The sequence below is a fragment of the Oncorhynchus masou genome, chromosome 24, assembly GCF_036934945.1.
Source record: "Oncorhynchus masou masou isolate Uvic2021 chromosome 24, UVic_Omas_1.1, whole genome shotgun sequence".
NCBI lineage: Eukaryota > Metazoa > Chordata > Actinopteri > Salmoniformes > Salmonidae > Oncorhynchus > Oncorhynchus masou.
In genome coordinates, this window is record NC_088235.1 from 63,880,064 (window position 1) to 63,900,710 (window position 20,647).

Below are 20,647 nucleotides of genomic sequence, written 5' to 3' on the forward strand. Positions count from 1 at the left end.
GAAATATGTTGATTTCTAATGGTGCATAACCAGGGGTGTTATTGAAGAGGAACATGTGGGAACATGTCTGTTGTTTTTGAAGGTAAATCCTAGTTTTATTTGATTGAGTTCACTGTGAATTTCTTCCAACCCATTCTACAATTCCTTCCACCCCTGCACAACAAAATTACGTTTGGAGAATTTTTTACTATTCCAACCCATTCTACAACACACTTGAGTCAATCTCACCGAGCTAAATCCTAGCAAGACCCTTTTCAACGCAGAAACACATATTAGATGATGGACAAGAGACAGGAATGCCGCACACCCCAGTTTCCTGTCAACAGACGAACCTGTAACAGCACTCCATCTTTTATTCACCTTACTGCAGATCTAAGCATTCACTTCAAAAATGTACCCATCTAGATTTGTATTACTCAGTAAGTGTTATACCTGCATGATATACCTACAGTAAAATAGATCACTTATGGGGAAATTTACATTGACTACACACACATACACATTTCTTATTCATTGCAGCCTTCCTAAAGAACTGGGTCTTGGTTAGTGATCTCACTGTTTTCTTATTCGGAGTGGCTGCGTGGCCGGATTCTCTGGACGCCTCTTCTCGACAGCTAAACAACTGTACCTTCACACACACATGCACGCACGCACACACACACACGCAGGCTGGAGAGGACAATGATAACTAAAAGCTCACAGCCCTGAAGTCACAAAACCACTCATCTAAATCAGGGGAATTATGCTAATGAGGTCTTTCATTATTCTCCAACTCAGCCAGAATCAGTCATTGACATCACATCATTATAGATCTATTCACACACACAGATTGGATGGCATAAAATGGACGACTACACGTTCCAAAGTTTCTCATACGCTTTGTTTAATATTTCTCATGTGTTCTTGAAGAGGCATTAAATAGGAAAAACTGGTCGCTTGGAGTGTAGGAATGGGTTTTGTGGAGGCACAGTGGTCACCATTCTGGACAGAGGTGCAGTGCGAGCATAAACCGGAGGATTCCATAAACCCTGATTGGTCCTGTGAAACACATCAACACTGAGGCAGTTAGTTGGAGCATAAATAATATTAAAAGCAGAATTCTAACACATACTTAACTGTGAACATAACTCTCTCTGACCATACAAAAAAATTATGAAACAATTAAAAAGGTAATAAGTTACGATGAATGGGATTTTTTAATATATATATGGAGCTCACCTAAAGTTACAGTCCTAACTTTACAAACATTGGCCCGGCATTTAACTTACCCACTTTAATTTTGGAAATGTTTCAATGGTAGGGTTGCAAAACTGGGTAATTCTCAGAAACGATGATAATTAACAGTTTATTTTGAACATCTATGGAAATATACTTGAATTATATATATTTTTTTAACATCACAAAATCGGATTATTTATATACTGTATGTGTCTATATTGTTCTTGAGTATCCAGTGGATAGACCAAATGGTTCAGGAGAAAATAGCCATATTGATGAAAAAAATGACAAGACAACAGGGGAGGTAAAGGCAAGGTGAAGAGGGGCAAAGGCAAGGGGAAGAGGGGCAAAGGCAGGGTGAAGAGGGGCAAAGGCAAGGGGAAGAGGGGGCAGGGTGAAGAGGGGGGCAAGGGGAAAGGCAAGGGGAAGAGGGGCAAAGGCAAGGGGAAGAGGGGCAAAGGCAAGGGGAAGAGGGGCAAAAGCAGGGTGAAGAGGGGCAAAGGCAGGGTGAAGAGGGGCAAAGGCAGGGTGAAGAGGGGCAAAGGCAAGGGGAAGAGGGGCAAAAGCAGGGTGAAGAGGGGCAAAGGCAAGGGGAAGAGGGGCAAAGGCAAGGGGAAGAGGGGCAAAGGCAAGAGGGGCAAAAAGGGTGAAGAGGGGATGAAGAGGGGGGCAGGGTGAAAGGGGCAAGGGGAAGAGGGGCAAAAGCAGGGTGAAGAGGGGCAAAGGCAAGGGGAAGAGGGGCAAAGGCAAGGGGAAGAGGGGGGCAAGGGGAAAGGCAAAAGGGGGAAGAGGGGCAAAGGCAAGGGGAAAGGGGCAAAAGCAGGGGAAGAGGGGCAAAAGCAGGGTGAAGAGGGGCAAAGGCAGGGTGAAGAGGGGCAAAGGCAAGGGGAAGAGGAGCATAAGCAGGGTGAAGAGGGGCAAAGGCAAGGGGAAGAGGGGCAAAGGCAAGGTGAAGGAGGTCAGATGTCCTTGAACATCAATTAGGTTATATTCCCAGGCCACTCATTGAAGGGTTCATCGTATTTTCATTCCCTGTCGCTCTTGAGTTTATGTCACAGAGCAGCCTTGTGGCCAAGACGCACTAGGCATGTCTCTCCGCCTGTGCATCCTTCAAACTCCACACCAAACGAGAGAGTTTCCGCATCTACATTTTTTTTATGTTTCCTTCCCAAGTTCAAAATGCATACAATACTTGCTAGCGTTTCCTCATTCCATTTCCATACCGTTTATTGCAACATTTAGACATTTCTGTTTCATGTTTGGTAGACTACGATAGGCACCAACGTTACATTTTCATTTAGGCCTATCATTTACTCTCTTCTGAGTGTGTTTATAGTGCACATGAACATTCGGAAGACTCTTGAGGAATAAGCTAATTTTATTTTCTGAAAATGTGCTTGTTTGCTGTTAGTCTGTGGGTGCGCTCCCTTCCTGCGAGGACACTAATATGAATGAGTTTACTATGATCTAAATTAAATTGTGTTCAATTATGAATGATGATGAAATATTAAGATTAAGTCTGATTTCGACAAATTTACAAATGTAACAAGGGATGTGGAAATCGCCTTTACGTCGTAGAACTGGTTTATTGGTTGTAATTGAAGAGCTTCATTACAAAATGGTATACTGTATATCCATTTTCAGAAATGTTGGTAAATTAGCTTTTATTGTTTAAAGGAATTATGAAAGAGATTGGTGTGTTTTTTCACTATCTAATCATGGCATGTATTCATTTCAGAGGGACAAAAAATGTTCTTTTTTTGTGCAAAATTGTACATATCTGCCTCATTCTCAGAGAAATAAGACGTACTGCTAGGTTTTACACAGTCAAATGTACTGTGTGAAGAACTGTACAAATGATACATTAGTGAAATCAATATTTAAAAAAAAATTATAATATGAGTAATAAGTGTATTCAGACAGTATTCAGACCCCTTCACTTTTTCCACATTTTGTTACGTTACAGCCTTATTCTAAAATGTATTATAAAAAAACTATTTTGCTCATCAATCTACACACAATTCCCCATAATGACAAAGCAAACACAGATTTTTAGAGTTTTTGCAAATGTATTTAAAATGGAAAATGCAAATTTCACATTTAGATAAGTATTCAGACCCTTTACTTGGGACTTTGTAGAAGCACCTTTGGCAGCTTAGAGTCTTCTTGGGTACGACGCTACCAGCTTGGCACACCTGTATTTGGGGAGTTTCTCCCATTCTTCTCTGCAGATCTTCTCAAGCCCTGTCAGGTTGGATGGGGAGCATTGCTGCACAGATATGTTCAGGTCACCAGAGATGTTCGATCGGGTTTAAGTCCGGGCTCTGGCTTGGCTACTCAAGGGCATTCAGAGACTTGTCCCGAAGCCATTCCTGCATTGTCTTGGCTGTGTGCTTAGGGTCGTTGTACTGTTGGAAGGTGAACGCCCAGTCTGAGGTCCTGAGCGCCCTGGAGCATGTTTCATCAAGGATCTCTCTGTACTTAGCTCCGTTCATCTTTCCCTTGATCCTGACTAGTCTCCCAGTCCCTGCCACTGAAAAACATCCCTACAGCAGGATGATGCCACCACCATGCTTCACCGAAGGAGTGGTATTGGCCAGGTGATGAGCGGTGCATGGTTTCCTCCAGACATGACGCTTGGCATTCAGGCCAAAGAGTTCAATCTTGGTTTCATCAGACCAGAGAATCTTGTTTCTCATGTTCTGAAAGTCCTTTAAGTGCCTTTTGGCAAACTCTAAGAGGGCTGTCATGTGCCTTTTACTGAGGAGTGGCTTCCGCCTGGCCACTCTACCATAAAGGCCTGATAGGTGGAGTGCTGCAGAGATGGTTGTCCTTCTGAAAGGTTCTCCCATCTCCACAGAGGAACTCTGAAACTCTGTCAGAGTGACCATCAGGTTCTTGGTCACCTCCCTGACCAAGGCCCTTCTCCCCCGATTGCTCAGTTTGGGTGGGTGGCCAGCTCTAGGAAGAGTCTTGGTGGTTCCAAACTTCTTCCATTTAAGAATGCCACAATCCTGACTCGGAGCTTTACGGACAATTCCTTTGACCTCATGGCTTGGTTTTTGCTCTGACATGCTTGTCTAATCAATTGAATTTACCACAGGTGGACTCCAATCAAGTTGTAGAAACATCTCAAGGATGATCACTGGAAACAGGATGCACCTGAGGTCAATTTTGAGTCTCATAGCAAAAAGGGTCTGAATAGTTATGTAAATATGGTATTTCTAAAAACCTGTTTTCGCTTTGTCATTATGGGATTGTAGATTGATGAGGATTTTTTTTTTAAATACATTTTTCAATAAGGCTGTAACGTAACAAAATGTGGAAAAAGTGAAGGGTCTGAATACTTCCCGAATGCACTGTATATGTAAAACATGTACATTTTACATTTTGGAAATTAAGCAGATGCTGTTATCTAGAGTGACACACAGTAAGTGCATTCTTCTTTAGATAGCTAGGTGAGACAACCACAGAACACAGTAAAATATACAGCATACGAACATTCAATTCCAGCTAAACAATGGATATATAAAACTTTAGCAAAAAAATAACATTTTCAATCACATCTAACATCTATGAATACAAAATCTGAGAACAGTAATATTTTATACACACATGAATGTACCCATAAGCAATTATTTCTGATGAAAAAACACAAATGTGAAAAATTGGTGTATATAGCATTTTGGAAAAAAACTCTTCAATTGCCAATTGAGTAATTGTATGGTCCTGGTAGGTGCCAAGTGAGTATACAGTACGTACCGGCCCTGTTCACACTAGCAGTTTGATGTGACTCAAATCTAATTTTTTGTATATCCGATTCTAATCAGATCTTTTTCCTTCAATCTGAACAGCCAAAAAGCACATGGAATCAGATATTCCAAGCCACATTTCAAACCACCTTCGCAGCTTCAGTGGCGAAGACTCAACTTACTGATGTTTCACTATATGCCGTCTAAGTCACCAGATTTAACCCAATTCAATTCTTATGGGAGATTGCGGAGCGGTGCCTGAGATTTCGTTTTCCACCAACATTAACACAACACCAAATTATGGAATGTCCTGGGAAGAATGGTGTCACATTTCTCCAATTGAGTTCCAGACAGTAGAATCTATGCCAATGCTCAAAGAAGCTGTTCTGGCGGCTTGTGGTGGCCCAACGCCCTATTAAGACAATATGTTGGGATTTACCTGTAGTCTGTTGACAGTTTGACAAGAACATGTGGTAGGTAACTACCTTGCTAATTGTTTACAAACAAATTAGTGAATGTGCTAGCAAGCTAAACAGCTACCTATCTAGCTAGTTGACTGCTGTGGCTAGCCAAAAAGGACTTATCCTTTGAGGCTTTAAAAAGTGTTCTTACACTATGATTTCGAACATTCAAAGCAACTGGGAGACTTCCATGGCCAGCATTGTTGTAACCAAAGCTTGCTACCAAGCAACTTCTGAGTCGGAGGAAGCACAAACACCACCACCCCTCAGCCTATGCAACTGGACACACACCGGCCATTACCATGACAACTAGCATAGCCATGTCAGCAAATGACCACAGTCTAAACACACAAATACAATTTGATCACTCGCAACTTGCTGTTTGGACATTCAGATTTCTAAAACTGGATTTGAAAAAGTAAAACAGATTTGAGCATTAAGGCCTACAGCGTGAACAAGGCTTTTGAGGTCCTGTTAGCAAGATTCTGAATCAAGACGACACAGTCTGCACAGTCTTGCCCTCTACCTATTTCTGTGTAGATAGGACAGATTAAGCATGATACAGAGAGTATTTATTTTGGGCTGTTGTTTATGTATATTTAGTATATCTACTTTGACTGCTACAAGGTCCCTATTATAAAAGCCTCCTTATGTCCAACAACTTCAACTTTAATTATGGCTGCCAATTTGGGAGAGTGAAGGAGAAAGGAGGATTGAGTGACAGTTACGTTAGGTTCTATTTGATTGCTCTTAGGGTGGTAAAGGGAGGGAATATTAACAGTAACTTTAGAAACTTACCAGTAAACTACCGGAACCTTGGAAACGTTCAAGGATTTTGTTTCATATGTGGGAAAAGGGGCTATTGTGATTTGTATACGATGTGTCAAGTTCACGCTGTTAACCCAACCCTTTGTGTGTGAGGCCATCTCTGGGGTGCCTTCAGTTCGCTTCAATGTTTGCTATGTTGCGTGATAGCTTGTACTAAACAACACGTTTCTCCAAACCAGTGTGCACCGTTCTTCAACAGCCTTTGAGGTACGTTTGCTCATGTCTGGTGGTTGTGGCGAGGTCTGACCTGATCAATATGGGTGTGACCATCTGAAATTGAAAAACTTGTGCAGCACACTATATGGTAACTGCTCTCTGGGTCACCATAATCCAGCTTTACGCGCCAACAGTGACACATCAAAACCGAATGCCACCATGATAGCCACAGCCAGCTGGCCACCAAACACAACAGAACCAGCAATGAAGAAATGTCAAATTAGAAGTAGACGAATAGAAGCAGATGGATAGAAGCAGACAAGTGGCCACAAACCCTCCACAAGGCGCAACACCACAACCACTGGGAGTTTGACAGGTCCTGGTCAGTTTGTTCCATACATTTTTAGTGTGTGGTGAACTGTGGAGGCAAATGTAATTGAAGAAGACGAGGAAGTTGTAATTAGCAGCATGAATTTGTGCTTTGCAAGGGGGGTGAGTGAACAATTATATGATGGTTGCAGTCTACAAAGATGAAATTGCATTGATCAAATTAATTAGACTAATTGATTTACCGCGCGTATGGCGGGTGCCGCTGCTTATGTTATATTCCCAGTCATTGTAGGGATCAGAAAGCTTTACTACTTTAGTGGGTCATTCCACAAATAGAGTTCCTTTTATGTCCTTCAAACATTATGTCTGTGCATTTTCATAAAACACTACATTTAACAGTTGGATCCGTGTTAAAAATGTCCATTAGCATTGTGTTTTCTTTCAAATAAATGATTAGTTTTCTCTGTAAATCCCCATCGTAAAGTCCTAGTTGTTTTGTTCCTTTGGGAAAGTATTTCTAAAGATTTAAACGTATTTACTGTGATTTATTTACATTTGTCCCTCAGGTTTAAGGTCAACCCTGTTATGTGAACTGAGCTCCTGTTTGAATATTGTAAAATAGTCAAATCATAGTGTAAAAGCAGATGAGTTGGTTCTACTTTTTAGTTCTACTCTTTACACTTTATCATACAGTTTTGATGAATGTATTTATGCTTTGAGAAGACAAATACATTTTGAAAATGCATTTCCTGTTTTGCAAACGACCACGGAGTCTTAAGTACACTGTTTTGAAAATTGACAACACTGTTCCAAAAAAATGCTTGTAAGCGATTGTGACAATAATTGGAGGGAAAAGGCACGATCAGAACGACAGTATAAGCCAAGAGTCCAGAGGCCTCTGAATGTTGACGGTGACAATCAATCAACCCGAGAACATGTCTTTTTGCTTAGTTTTTTGGAAAAAAAGATGGGAGGCCAGCTTAATCAGTAGAGGAAACAGATCTCACAGGGCGTTAGGCACCAGGAAAATGGACCTGGGTTGTGAAAAACCACCATTACCACGAGCTGCTTTGGATTCAACCATCTGGAGAGAGCTGCTCCAAAAGCCAGTAAAATTCGCTCAACTGGGGGGCCCAACTAGGAAACAGGTTTTTACATCCTGGACAACAGACACACAAGACTCCCTGACTTTGGGGGATGGTTTTCCTCTGCTTATTTGTTATAGTAGACTATAGTATGCAATACATGTTACATTTGATACTGCTACATAGATTCCAATTCTAATCAATATTTGTGGTCTTCTTCTTTTGTAATTTGAGTACAGTTTAAAATGATCTATCTGGGTTTCATATTGACTTCAACAAACAAAGAAGTAGCCGTGCGTACTGTTTTTGTTCATTATGAAATAAGGATGAAAGTTTGTATAAGTAAGTATGAAAAACAGTTCAATATTCAAGAGACTAAGTCGCTTTGGATAAAAGCATCTGCAAAATGGCATGTATTATTATCATTATAAGATTGGCAGTATGATGAACGGTTCTTTCTTCCTGATTTTTCTTTTCATGGTGTGGTTCTGCTCCCTCTGTGCCAATGTCAACCATTGTTTTTCCTGTTTCACAACTGTCGCTGTGAAGTCTTTTAGGGGACACTGTCATGTGCTAGCCACCAACCGTTTGTTTTTTTCAAAAGCGACACAAAAGCTGACAAGCATTATGGGTGATGCGGATCTAACAGAAACATGGGAAACAAAACTTCACATGGAGGTTCGCCTGAAGTTTACAGTCCTTACTTCACTGACACCGGTCTGCGACACACAATGTCACTGATAAGCGTCAGTCTGTGCCGCATTGACAAAAATAGATGTATCATGAGTCACGACGCATTAGTTGATACATTGCGTTCAATGCAAAAAGATATGTGTCAAGCATATTGACACATAGATATGCATCAAGGTAGTTGACACATAAGTCAATACACCGCATTTAAGGCAAACAAGTTGGAATGGGTAAATTGGTGAGACTCAGACAGAGAAAGAGAGAGAGAGTAAAGGAAGGAGGGGGGACACGTTAAGGGAGGGGAATAGGTTAAAGGAGGGAGGGGGGAGATGAGAGAGAGGTATAGGGGTGAGGGGGAGAGAGGTGAAGGGAGGGGAGAGAGAGAATAGGTTAAAGGAGGGAGGGGGAGAGATGAGAGAGAGGTATAGGGGTGAGGGGGAGAGAGGTGAAGGGAGGGGAGAGAGAGGAAGAGAGAGGAAGAGAGAAAGAGAGAGAGAGTGGAGGAGGTGAAAGAAGAGAAGGGGGAATAAAGAAGAGGTAGAGAGAGACAGGGGGAGAGAGAAGGAGGGAGAGAGAGAGATGTCTGTCTGTGGGACCCACTTAGAGTTTGGAAATGTTTCAATCGTAGGGTTGCAAAACTCCCATTAATTGACCAAAGTTACAGGAATTTTCAGAAACACTGGTAATTAAACAGGTTACTATAGAAATCTATGGGAATTTATATGCACTGAGTGTACAAAACATTAGGAACACCTTCTTAATATTGAGTTGCACCCCCTTTTGCTTTCAGAACAGCCTCAATTGGTTGGGGAATGGACTCTACAAGATGTCGAAAGAGTTTCAAAGGGATGCTGACCGATGTAAATTCCAATGCTTCCCACAGTTGGCTGGAAGTCCTTTGGGTAGTGGACCATTCTTTTTTTCCACCCCTTTTTTCTCCCCAATTCCATGGCATCCAATTGGTAGTAGTTACAGTCTTGTCTCATCGCTGCAAGTCCCGTACGGACTCAGGAGAGGCGAAGTTCGAGAGCCATGCGTCCTCCAAAACACAACCCAACCAAGCCGCACTGCTTCTTGACACAATGCACATCCAACCCGGAAGCGAGCCACACCAATGTGTCGGAGGAAACACCATACCCCTGGCAACCTGGTCAGTGTGCACTACACCCAGCTCGCCACAGGAGTCACTAGTGCACGATGAGACAAGGATAACCCTGCCGGCCAAACCCTCCCTAACCCAGACGATGCTGGGCCAATTGTGCGTTGCCCCATGGACCTCCCAGTCGCGGCCGGCTGCGACAGAGCATGGGCACGAACCCAGAATATCTGGTCGCACAGCTTGCACTGCGATGCAGTGCCTTAGACCACTGCGCCACCCGGGAGGCCCTGTAGTGGACCATTCTTGATACATACAGGAAATTGTTGAGTGTGAAAAGCCCAGCAGCATTGCAGTTCTTGACACACTCAAACTGCAGCACCTGGAGCCTACTACCATACCCCGTAGGGCTGAATGGCACACATACACAATCCATGTTTTAGTTGTCACACGGCTTAATAATCCTTTAACCTGTCTTCTCCCCTTCACCTACACTGATTGACGTGGATTTAACAAGTGACGTCAATAAGTGATCATAGCTTTCCCCTGTATTCACCTGGCCAGTCTATGTCATGGAAACAGCAGGTCTTCTTAATGTTTGTGTATATTTGGTAACTTTGGTAAATTACCAACGGTTTGCAACCCTAATTGCTTCATTGTAGGGTTCAGTGAGCTTTAACATTCTCAGCTTTGCGTTATTTTATGGGTATCTGGACAATGACCAGTGAAGCCTCTTGTTGTGCTCTGAGGTGAGCCCTGGCGCAGTCCTCCTACTGTCCTGGCTGTCCACTGTGGTGGTGCTGAAATTGGCAGTGCATCCTTTCATCGCGCTGACTGGCGGTAGCCTTCTGTCCGTGGTCCTGAATCGATGGTTATGGTGTGTGCTGGTTAATGAGCGCATCTTGGCCTTCCAGTCTTCGTGGGGCTTCTCTTCAACATTGTGTGCTTTTTTTGTCTGCATTTCAGATAGGCCTACATTTTTGTACATTTTGTATGTCGCAGTAGTACAAGACCATTGCTGTGCCTAGCCTACTCAAAGAAGTAGGCAAACGTTCCCTCTGTCGTCATTCATTTTCATTACACACAGTCATTGTGTGATAGGCTACTGTACAAGTGATGTCAGTAGTATTAAAACAACACACAGCCTACTTTTTCAAAACCTCCCTGCTCTCTTGCTTTAGTGTGTGTGTGTGTGTGTGTGTGTGTGTGTGTGTGTGTGTGTGTGTGTGTGTGTGTGTGTGTGTGTGTGTGTGTGTGTGTGTGTGTGTGTGTGTGTGTGTGTGTGTGTGTGTGTGTGTGTGCGTGTTGCTTTCTGAATGTGAATGGGCATTTATTGTTATTCACGGCAGATTCAAATAGGCTACTGTCAGGTAGGAAATGAGAAATTGGCTATGAATATAGAATATGCACTAAGTTAAATTTAGTTTGCTTTTCTGAAACTCTCCCACAGAAAATATTGCACACCTGGAGGAGTGGCGGCATGGCTTACTGTAGGTTGCGCACATTGTGTAGCGTCACAAATTCAACAGAAATGTAGCATATAGTTGTAATGATTCAAGTTGAAGCCATGAAGCCTGTAAGAATCTTTGATAGGCTAGTGGTGCTCATTCTGTCGAGCTGATCTGTGCGTGTCGGTAGGTGCAAATTATGTGTAGGCCTATGGCAGCTACGGCTGCATTTTAGACACACTTATGTCATAGCGGGGGCGCATATCTTCCTTGTATTTATATAACACAATTGTATAAAACAACAGTTCTAAAAAACAACAGTTGTTGATGTGTCCGGTTACATTCCAGATACATTTTTTTGTACATTTAAACAGCAGTAGGTGTCATGTATACTCCCTCTCCGGCCTCTTGGTCATCAGGCTGCTGATTATCCCGCACACCTGTCACTATCGTCTCACGCACCTGCAACTCATTACACTCACCTGGACTCCATCACCTCCTTAATTATCTTCCCTATATCTGTTTCCTCAGGTGTTATTGACTCTGTTTTCATGTCGGTTTGTATTACGTGTTTATTGTTTAATTTACTTATTAAAACACTCACTCCCTGAACTTATTTCCCGACTCTCAGCGCACTCGTTACAGTAGGACCAATCTGCCTTGTTATATTAGGGCTCGAAAGCGATACTAGTTGTGCCTTCCAAGGATTTAAAATAACTCCTCAGACATATTCTAAAGCCAGGCCTGGATACAGTACTTATAAGATTGCAATTTGCCCTCAGTTTACTGTCCTTAACAGAAACATTTAGGCCCGGGATTCAATCTTATTGCGCATTGACGGCAATAACACCTTTTAAAGACAATGTTCCCACGTTCACAGAGACCACATTCACGATAAAAGATGCATACGTCTGCTCAATCGGAAATTACCTATAAATGTAAAGTGCGCTATAACGTGGATCTACTGCTGATTGGATTTGAACCCGGCCTTGGTTCATTTAAAAACTAAAGGTATTCCCCACATTTTAAATGGGCGTCGCACAGATACCATGTTTTTACATGGAATTTAGATTTCATGGTGAAATTAAATGTAACCACAAATACTTTTAATTTGAAACTACAAGCAGTTCTTTCTTTTCATTTTAGTAATAGTTGGATATCTAATCTTCAGCTACAATGTATAGCAGAGTAATTATATTGCGGTTAGTATGGGATATTGTCATACTGCATACAATCATTAATGTAAGAAACATGGTTCCTATGGGTATATTGGGGACACATTAACAAAAGTCATCCTAAACACATTCTCAAAACATCCATATTGTGTTCAGGCAACAATACTGGGGGGAACCTTTAGAAAACTTGTATAACTAAGGCCCAAACTCTTTGCTTGGTGCTGATTGCTATGGTATGACAGGACTTGAAAAGCTTGAGCCAATACGAATTCTCCATTTGATAAACAAGTAGTCATGTGGATCAGCTTTAATTCCCAAAACTTCCAAGTGATACGATTGGTAGCTAGCTGCTTAGATTGTATTCAGAACTCCTTAACATTTTAAATAATACAGTATATGATTTTTGAGCCATCATGTCACAGTTCAAAATAACTATATTTTTATTTGAAGTTTGTTGTTTCTAATTTATTTGTTTTTTTTGCAGGATTATTATTTAAATAAAAACATATTTTTCTTCTACCTGCTGTGGTTCTGAACTGATATACACTACATGACCAAAAGTATGTGCTCATTGAACATCTCATTCCAAAACAATGGGCATTGTTATGGAGTTGGTCTCCCATTTGCTGCTACAACAGCCTCCACTCGTCTGGGAAAGATTTCCACTAGATGTTGGAACATTGCTGCAGGGGCTTACTTCCATTTAGCCACAAGAGCATTAGTGAGGTTGTGGCACTGATGTTGGGCGATTAGGCCTGGCTCGCAGCCGGTATTCCAATTCATCCCAAAGGTTTTCGATAGGGTTGAGGTCAGGGCTCTGTGCAGGCCAGTCAAGTTTTTCCACACCGATCATAAAAACAATTTTTTTATGAACCTCGCTTTGTACACCGAGGCATTGTCATGCTGAAACAGGAAAGGGCCTTCCCCAAACTGTTGCCACATAGTTGAAAGCACAGAATCGCCTAGAATGTTATTGTATACTGTAGATTTTCCTTCACTGGATCTAAGGGGCCAAGCCCGAACTATGAAAAACAACCCCAGACCATTATTCCTCATCCACCAAACTTTACAGTTGGCACTATGCATTCAGGCAGGTAGCTTTCTCCTGGCATCTGCCAAACCCAGATTCGTCAGTTGGACTGCCAAATGGTGACGCGTGATTCATCACTCCAGATAAAGGGTTTCCACTGCTCCAGAGTCCAATGGCGGCGAGCTTTACACCACTCCAGCCAACGCTTGTCATTGCGCATGGTGATCTTAGGCTTGTGTGTGGCTACTCGGCCATGGAAACCCATTTCATGAAGCTCCCGACAAATAGTTATTGTGCTGAAGTTGCTTCCAGAGGCAGTTTTGAATTCTCTAGTAAGTGTTGCAACCGAGGACAGACGATTTTTATGTGCTGTGCGCTTCAGCACACGGCAGTCCCGTTCTGTGAGCTTGTGTGGCCTACCACTTCACAGCTGAGCCATTGTTGCTCCTAGACATTTCCACTTCACAATAACAGCACTTACAGTTGACCAGAGCAGCTCTCTAGCAGAGCACAAACTTGATTAACTAACTTGATGGAAAGGGGGCATCCTATGATGGTGCTACGTTGAAAGTCACTGAGCTCTTCAGTAAGGCCATTCTACTGCCAATGTTTGTCTATGGAGATTGCATGGTCATGGGCTTGATTCTATATACCTGTCGGCAACGGGTGTAGCTGAAAGAGACAAATTGACTAATTTGAAGGGGTGTCCACATACTTTTGTATATATAGCGTCGCTCAAGGACAAAACAGAACATTCCTTTGTGAAATAAAGGTACCATAGGGCCCACACAAGCTGGGTGTACACTACTAAAAACATTAATTTTGTTATCAAGGAATTGTCGGTCTAATCACTGGCAAGCCCATGGATGCCTTGGGGTTCACAGTCATCGACGTAGCCTGCGGCAGATGTTGTTAGAGAGTTTAGGATGCCCTCTAATGGATTATAGTGGTAATCCTTGTCCAATGTGAATGGGAAAAAAATACACTTGTTTCACATACTGTATGTCCCACACAGCTGAATGAGGTTGACATATATGTAATATGGTAATGAATCATTGTGTATGACTACATGTAGGGTACTAGGGACTCACCACGGGGCAGAGCTGGGTAGAAGAGGCAGACTGAACCCAGAGGACCGAGCACCATCACAGTGAGCCTTGCCGGTATAGCCAGGGATGGTGGGGCGGCTGGGACAAAAATATTGTACATTTGTACATTATTCATAAATTACATACAGTCCACTGTACAATGGATTTTTTTTATGTACACTACCGTTTAGGGTCACTTAGAAATATCCTTGTTTTTTAAAGAAAAGCACATTTTCTTGTCCATTAAAATAAAATAAAAAATTTATCAGAAATACAGCGTAGACATTGTTAATGTTGTAAATGGCTATTGTAGCTGGAAAAGGCCGATTTTATTATGGAATATCTACATAGACGTACAGAGGCCCATTACCAGCAACCATCACTCCTGCTTTCCAACGGCACGTTGTGTAAGCTAATCCAAGTGTGTCATTTTAAAAGGCAAGTTGGTCATTAGAAAACCCTTTTGCAATTATGTTAGCACAGCTGCAAACTGTGTTTCTGATTAAAGAAGCAATAAAGCTGGCCTTCTTCAGGTTGAGTATTGAGTATCTGGAGCATCAGCATTTGGAGTTGAGTATCTGGAGCATCAGCATTTGTGGGCTCGATTACAGGCTCAAAATGGCCAGAAACAAAGTATTTTCTTCTGAAACTCATCAGTCTATTCTTGTTCTGAGAAATGAAGGCGAGAAATTGCAGAGAAACTATGCGAGAAATTGCAGAGAAACTGAAGATCTCATACAATGCTGTTTACTACTCCCTTCACAGAAATGTGCAAACTGGATCTAACCAGAATAGATAGAGGAGTGGGAGGCCCTGATGCATAACTGAGCAAGAGGACAAGATTGGCTAGTTTGAGAAACAGATGCTTCACAAGTCCTCAGCTGGCAGCTTCATTAAATAGTACCCGCAAAACACCAGTCTCATTTTTTTAACCTTTTATGTAACTATGCAAGCAAGTCAGTTAAGAACAAATTCTTATTTTCAATGACGGCCTGGGTTAACTGCTTTGTTCAGGGGCAGAGCAACAGATTTGTACCTTGTCAGTTCGGGGTTTGAACTTGCAACCTTTCGGTTACTAATCCAACCTTTCGGTTACTAGTCTAACCACTAGGCTAACCTGCCGCCCCAATGTCAACAGTGAAAAGGTGACTCTGGGATGCTGGCCTTCTTGGCAGAGTTGCAAAGAAAAAGCCATATCTCTGACTGGCCAATAAAAATCAAATATTAAGATGGGCAAAAGAACACAGACACTGGACAGAGGAACTCTGCCTAGAAGGCCATCATCCCGGAGTTCCCACTTCACTGTTGACGTTGAGACTGATGTTTTGCGGGTACTATTTAATGAAGCTGCCAGTCTTGAGGACTTGTGAGGCGTCTGTTTCTCAAACTAGAAACTCTAATGTACTTGTCCTCTTGCTCAGTTGTGCACCTGGGCCTCTTAGAGCCTGTAATCGAAACCACAAATGCTGATGCTCCAGATACTCAACTAATCTAAAGAAGGCCAGCTAGATTGCTTCTTTAATCAGAAAAACAGTTTGCAGCTGTGCTAACATAATTGCAAAAGTATTTTCTAATGATCAATTAGCCTTTTAAAATGATAAACTTGGATTAGCTAACACAATGTGCCATTGGAACACAGGAGTGATGGTTGCTGATAACGGGCCTCTGTACGCCTATGTAGATATTCTATAAAAAATCTGCTATTTTCAGCAACAATAGTCATTTACAACATTTACAATGTCTACACTGTATTTCTGATCTATTTTATTTTATTTTAATGGACAAAAATGTGCTTTTCATTCAAAAACAAGGACATTTCCCCAAACAAAGTAACCCCAAACTTTTGAACGGTAGTGTATATCCAATAGAATACAATTTAATGAATGAAACTATAAACAAACAGATAATATGTTTGAATGTGTGTGATTCCAATCTTACTAGAATCTTCAATGCCACCAATAATGCTTAGTGTATTATTCGTCAAGGTATCTTGAGTAAGGTAGCCTAGTGGTTAGAGTGTTGGGCCAGTAACTGAAAGGTTGCTGTAATGAATCCCTGAGCTGACAACGTAAAAATCTGTTGTTCTGCTCCTGAGCAAGGCAGTTACCCCCGGGTGCCAAAGAATTGGATGTTGATTATGGCAGCCCGCCGCACCTCTCTGATTCAGAGGGGTTGGGTGAAATGCAGAAGACACATTTCAGTTGAACAACTGACTAGGTATCCCTCTTTCCCTTATATTGGGGAAGTGTGGTATAATGATCAGCGAAGGTACATCATGAAGATACATACTGTGCTGTGGGAGTGTATGGGGGCAATGTGGTCCGCTGCATAGTCAAGGGGTAGAAGTCATGTCCTGTCTTGTCTATGTTGTCCATGTTCATAGACCCCACCACACCACTCCAATAACATAAAGAGGACACACAACAAGCACGTCCAGTCACACTCAGAGACACATTTTCACTCTTCCTCAGAGGCACTGCTTTAGCCTACACATGAACCTACAAACAAAACATATTGGTGTGAAAAAAAAGATAACATAAATAGTCAAATACAAAATGTTGGCAAGAGCACAAACAGAGGCTAGAACTTCTTACCCATACAATGGAATTTGACAGGTGTTTGGGCAGGGACTGGTGCTGTGAAATAAAATGAAACCATATTTTAACAAAGAAACAGGCTTGTTTTTTCAACAAGACGAGTATCTAGCAAAATCCGTTCTTGTAATTACATCATGAAATAAGGCTAGGCCAAAACACTCACAATGTTATAGGTTTCCTCACTTCATTCCTAGCACGAAGCTGGTGTCTGTTCCAATGGGCTCCAATCACCTTAGAGAAGAGTTAGAGGCAGCACTATTTCCGCATTATTTGTTAGTTTAGGGTGTCCCATTAAAACCAAATCCTCTCATTCCAACTGGGATGGACAGCATTTAAATTAACTTCAGTGTTGTGTGTTTTCCAAACACATGCACTCACCTGCCACAGCTCTGGTTTGCTGTGGTAACACTTCTGGGTGAAATGCTGATTCACAGGGTCCGCCATTTTCTCAAGGGTGGTTGCTGGGGGCTTCACGCGCTGCGGTAATTTTGCGTCCCAACCGACGTCCTCATAGCCCCTGCAAGTTAATATATGACAAAGCAGGGTGACACACTTAGGCCTACACTGTTTGTTATTTATTAAAAAAGTGCACACAAGTTAGAATATAACTGGATGCTATGGTTGCAATGTCTTGATGGAACACAGTGACTATATTATGCTGCACAATGTGTTTGGAGGAAAATATGAAGGTCCTGGTTGGCACCTGACCTCTGAGCCACTGAAGTGTAGATATAACGTTGTGCTGCCTTCTCTATCCACTGACTGGGGCCAGAGGGGCTGACATCCTTCAAAATCAAACACATAAACAATCAACAAGATTTCAACTCACTGCTTTGAAACCGTTGAAAATGTATCATTATGTAAACGCTTAGGGTTATACCAGGTTCTCTCTTTCAGGGAAAAAACTGAAGGATTTCAAGGTACATGGCATTTTGGGAGGCCCTGGTTTCACCTTCGAATGACTTGTCCAACCTGTTGACGACATATCAGGCTAGTAAAGTGCGGGAATCTGCAAGCCTATTTGGCATAGTAGGCTACAGTGAAATGTTGGATTTATATACATACAGTCTTTATAACTAAAATAAATACATTTGCCTAAAGAATTGGGTAGGTTTATGTGTATTATGCTATACTGTTAGCCTTATAAGTGTACTTCACATTTAACTTTATAATTAGGCCTAGGTTAGTTTAAATTTTTACCTCCAAGACTGGCCCGAAGAGCTGCGTCTGGCATTGCCCTTGAGTTCCATACCTTGTTTTCTGACAGGTCGCAGGCTGATGGCCTGATTGAAGGAGTCTGGGGCCTTTCTCTGGAACCGGCGGCGACCCATAATCCAGACGGAATATAAGGGATATCTATAAATTGAGGTCTTCCTTTAGTTGCCAAATCCACCTCAGCCCCCGCACTTAGTTGCCCAGAGCACGGATCAATCAACAAGACCTCATCTCGTAAAGGCGCCAAGGGCGCGTTGTCCGCAGGTGGATGGGCCAGTCGGTTGAATTTCGAGAATGCACTCCTCTGTTGTTCTAGTAAACTTTTAAAGTAATATCTTCCCTCCGGACCTCTCTCGCAGGGCAAATTCATTTGCCTGTGCATCCATCTTGCACTAACTCGGTTTACATTTGATTGCAGAAGTCTGACCCGGTGCAAATCCGTAGAGGATGGCTCAGATGGAACGCATACTCCAGCCATCGTTTAATCGGACACCGTGTGACAAACCAAGATAAAAAAATAAAAAAATAAAACCCACGATTGCTTGAGTCACAGAGCCTTTGTTGGATAACTATGACGGAGTCAAGGCAGGTATGACTTTCTGAGTATCTTGTTGCCTGGAGACTGCTATGTTGGCTGCTGGGTCAAATTACTGATTTGGAAAGATGATCACCCTTTCAAGGATTTAAGCAAATCAATGATTTAATCAGAGAGAGAAAATACGAATAAGATTACATGTATTTCGATTGTAATATCGTTTAGCTATAAACACTTTCTGTGCATTTGTGGTGGTGGTTTGAGGGTTGGTGGAGCAAAAATGATCTAACACAGGGGAGGATATTACAAGGAGAATTTGCAGAAAGGAGCTCCCCTGTAATTTGGAGGAAATTCAAAATAATAACAAATACATTTACCCACTTAAGTATGCACTGCACAACGGGCATTCTCTTTGGTTTTATTTAACGCGTGCATTATTTTCAGTAATATCTGTAAATGATCACTAGATGGAGGCACAGATCCACTATCTATGACAATTCAGTATCCTAATAGTAATTGTAGACCTACAATTTAGGCCTAGTGGATATGTGAGACTACCAGATAGTTTTTCTTGGACAGAACCAGTATGGTGACAATAATATAATACGTTTGAAGTTGTTGCATGTAAACTATCCAGTGTGAAAATGAAAATTCAAAATTCAAAACAAAGGTGGTGCTGACATTCTGAGATGACTATAAGGAATAGCTGACTTTTAATTTGACGCAAGACAAATACAGTAGGTACATTGGATACACAAGGATTGTTCATTTGTAAATTGCTTGATCTGGTGATATTGCTGTTCTGACTGCAAAGGGCTGTTTTGTTATGTGCAGTGGAGCAAAATACATCACATACAATCTGCTTCAGTGCCCATACATCAGAAGATGCTTGGGTTGTTAAAATTGCAATTTGAAAAGTAAATGTTTGTCCAAATAAATTGAAACTCTTCCATATTAAATACTATGTTAGAATTATATGGTCATCTCAATCTCATTGTGGCTAAATGAAGGCCTATTTATGCTCTGATCTTGAGCGGTAATTCATTCTAATCTAGGCTGTCATAGTGATGATGGTGACGTCTGTTGATGGATGATCTTTAGTCAGGCTGTCTTTATCTAACGTAAACCTCTCAAGAGCTGTACATTAAAAGTGCTGGGTTAAAAATAACCTAATTAGTTATTCTGATAACCATGTGCTGTGAAAATCACACTGCTTGTCTCTCACAGTGTCTCAAATGACACTGGCTTTTCACAGAACTGAATAGGCCTACCGTATTAATAATACAACCATTTACCAAGTCAATATACCCTTTGTAGAATGTGTCAGGTAGTATGTGTCAAGTACAGTACATTTGCCCTGGCATAGAATAATATTGAAAAGTTCCATGTCCATTACTCCCGAGGTCAAATAATGAATTCCACCCAGTGCCCTATTTATTACACTCCCATTCGAAATGTATTCTATATGATATCCCGTAATTTATTTCAATTAATGTTTTTTTTTTTTAATTCCAGTTATGTAGCGGGAAAAGATATTAATGAATTGAAACCCTCCCCTTTGCCCCAGGATGAAAGTATTTTTGGCAGGGACATGGGTATTTCTGGAGTGAGAAATTTCCGTTGAAGCAGTCCTTGTTACAGAATTCTCTACTATTAGTCAGCTTGTCTGCCTCTTTATCCTCCTCCTCTGCAGTCTCGGAAATGATTTAAATCTCACATCTATCCCATAGTGCCGGGCCTAACACTACCACGCTGCAGCGACAGATCTGAACTGGCTGCATTCCTCTGTAAGAAAATGCAGCTTTGGAATTTGGAGCTGTTGTGATGCAGAGAGGTCATTAAAGCAAAGTCATGATTTCAGTGTTGTTGTCGTTGGCAATGTGTGTGGGGTTGATTCTCCTCCTGGGCAGGGATTATTTTAAGCAATCAGACAACGGGCTGAA

At 41.8% G+C, this 20,647-nt stretch overlaps 1 protein-coding gene across 1 annotated transcript; it reads right to left on the reverse strand.

Moving 5' to 3' along the window:
• Positions 1-865: 865 nt before the first annotated feature.
• On the reverse strand, positions 866-18,285 carry LOC135511418 (protein SPMIP7). The gene is made up of 8 exons (XM_064932931.1): positions 18,220-18,285; positions 17,663-17,739; positions 17,333-17,471; positions 17,118-17,185; positions 16,952-16,993; positions 16,647-16,754; positions 14,361-14,456; positions 866-1,038 (listed from the first exon to the last, which is right to left on the reverse strand). The coding sequence occupies exons 1-8, from the start codon at positions 18,283-18,285 to the stop codon at positions 915-917; spliced, it is 720 nt and encodes a 239-aa protein (XP_064789003.1). The 3' UTR covers positions 866-914.
• Positions 18,286-20,647: the final 2,362 nt, after the last annotated feature.

Bases quoted from the DNA above. Each gene is read 5' to 3' on its own strand.
- LOC135511418 (XM_064932931.1), bottom strand. From the start codon at position 18,285: ATGGGTCGCCGCCGGTTCCAGAGAAAGGCCCCAGACTCCTTCAATCAG. The intron at 16,755-16,951 runs GTAAGAAGTTCT...ATGTTATTGGAG, and splicing joins TGTCAAATTCCATTGTATGG to TGGTGTGGTGGGGTCTATGA. The intron at 14,457-16,646 runs GTATGTATCTTC...TTTTTGTCCCAG, and splicing joins CCATACACTCCCACAGCACA to CCGCCCCACCATCCCTGGCT.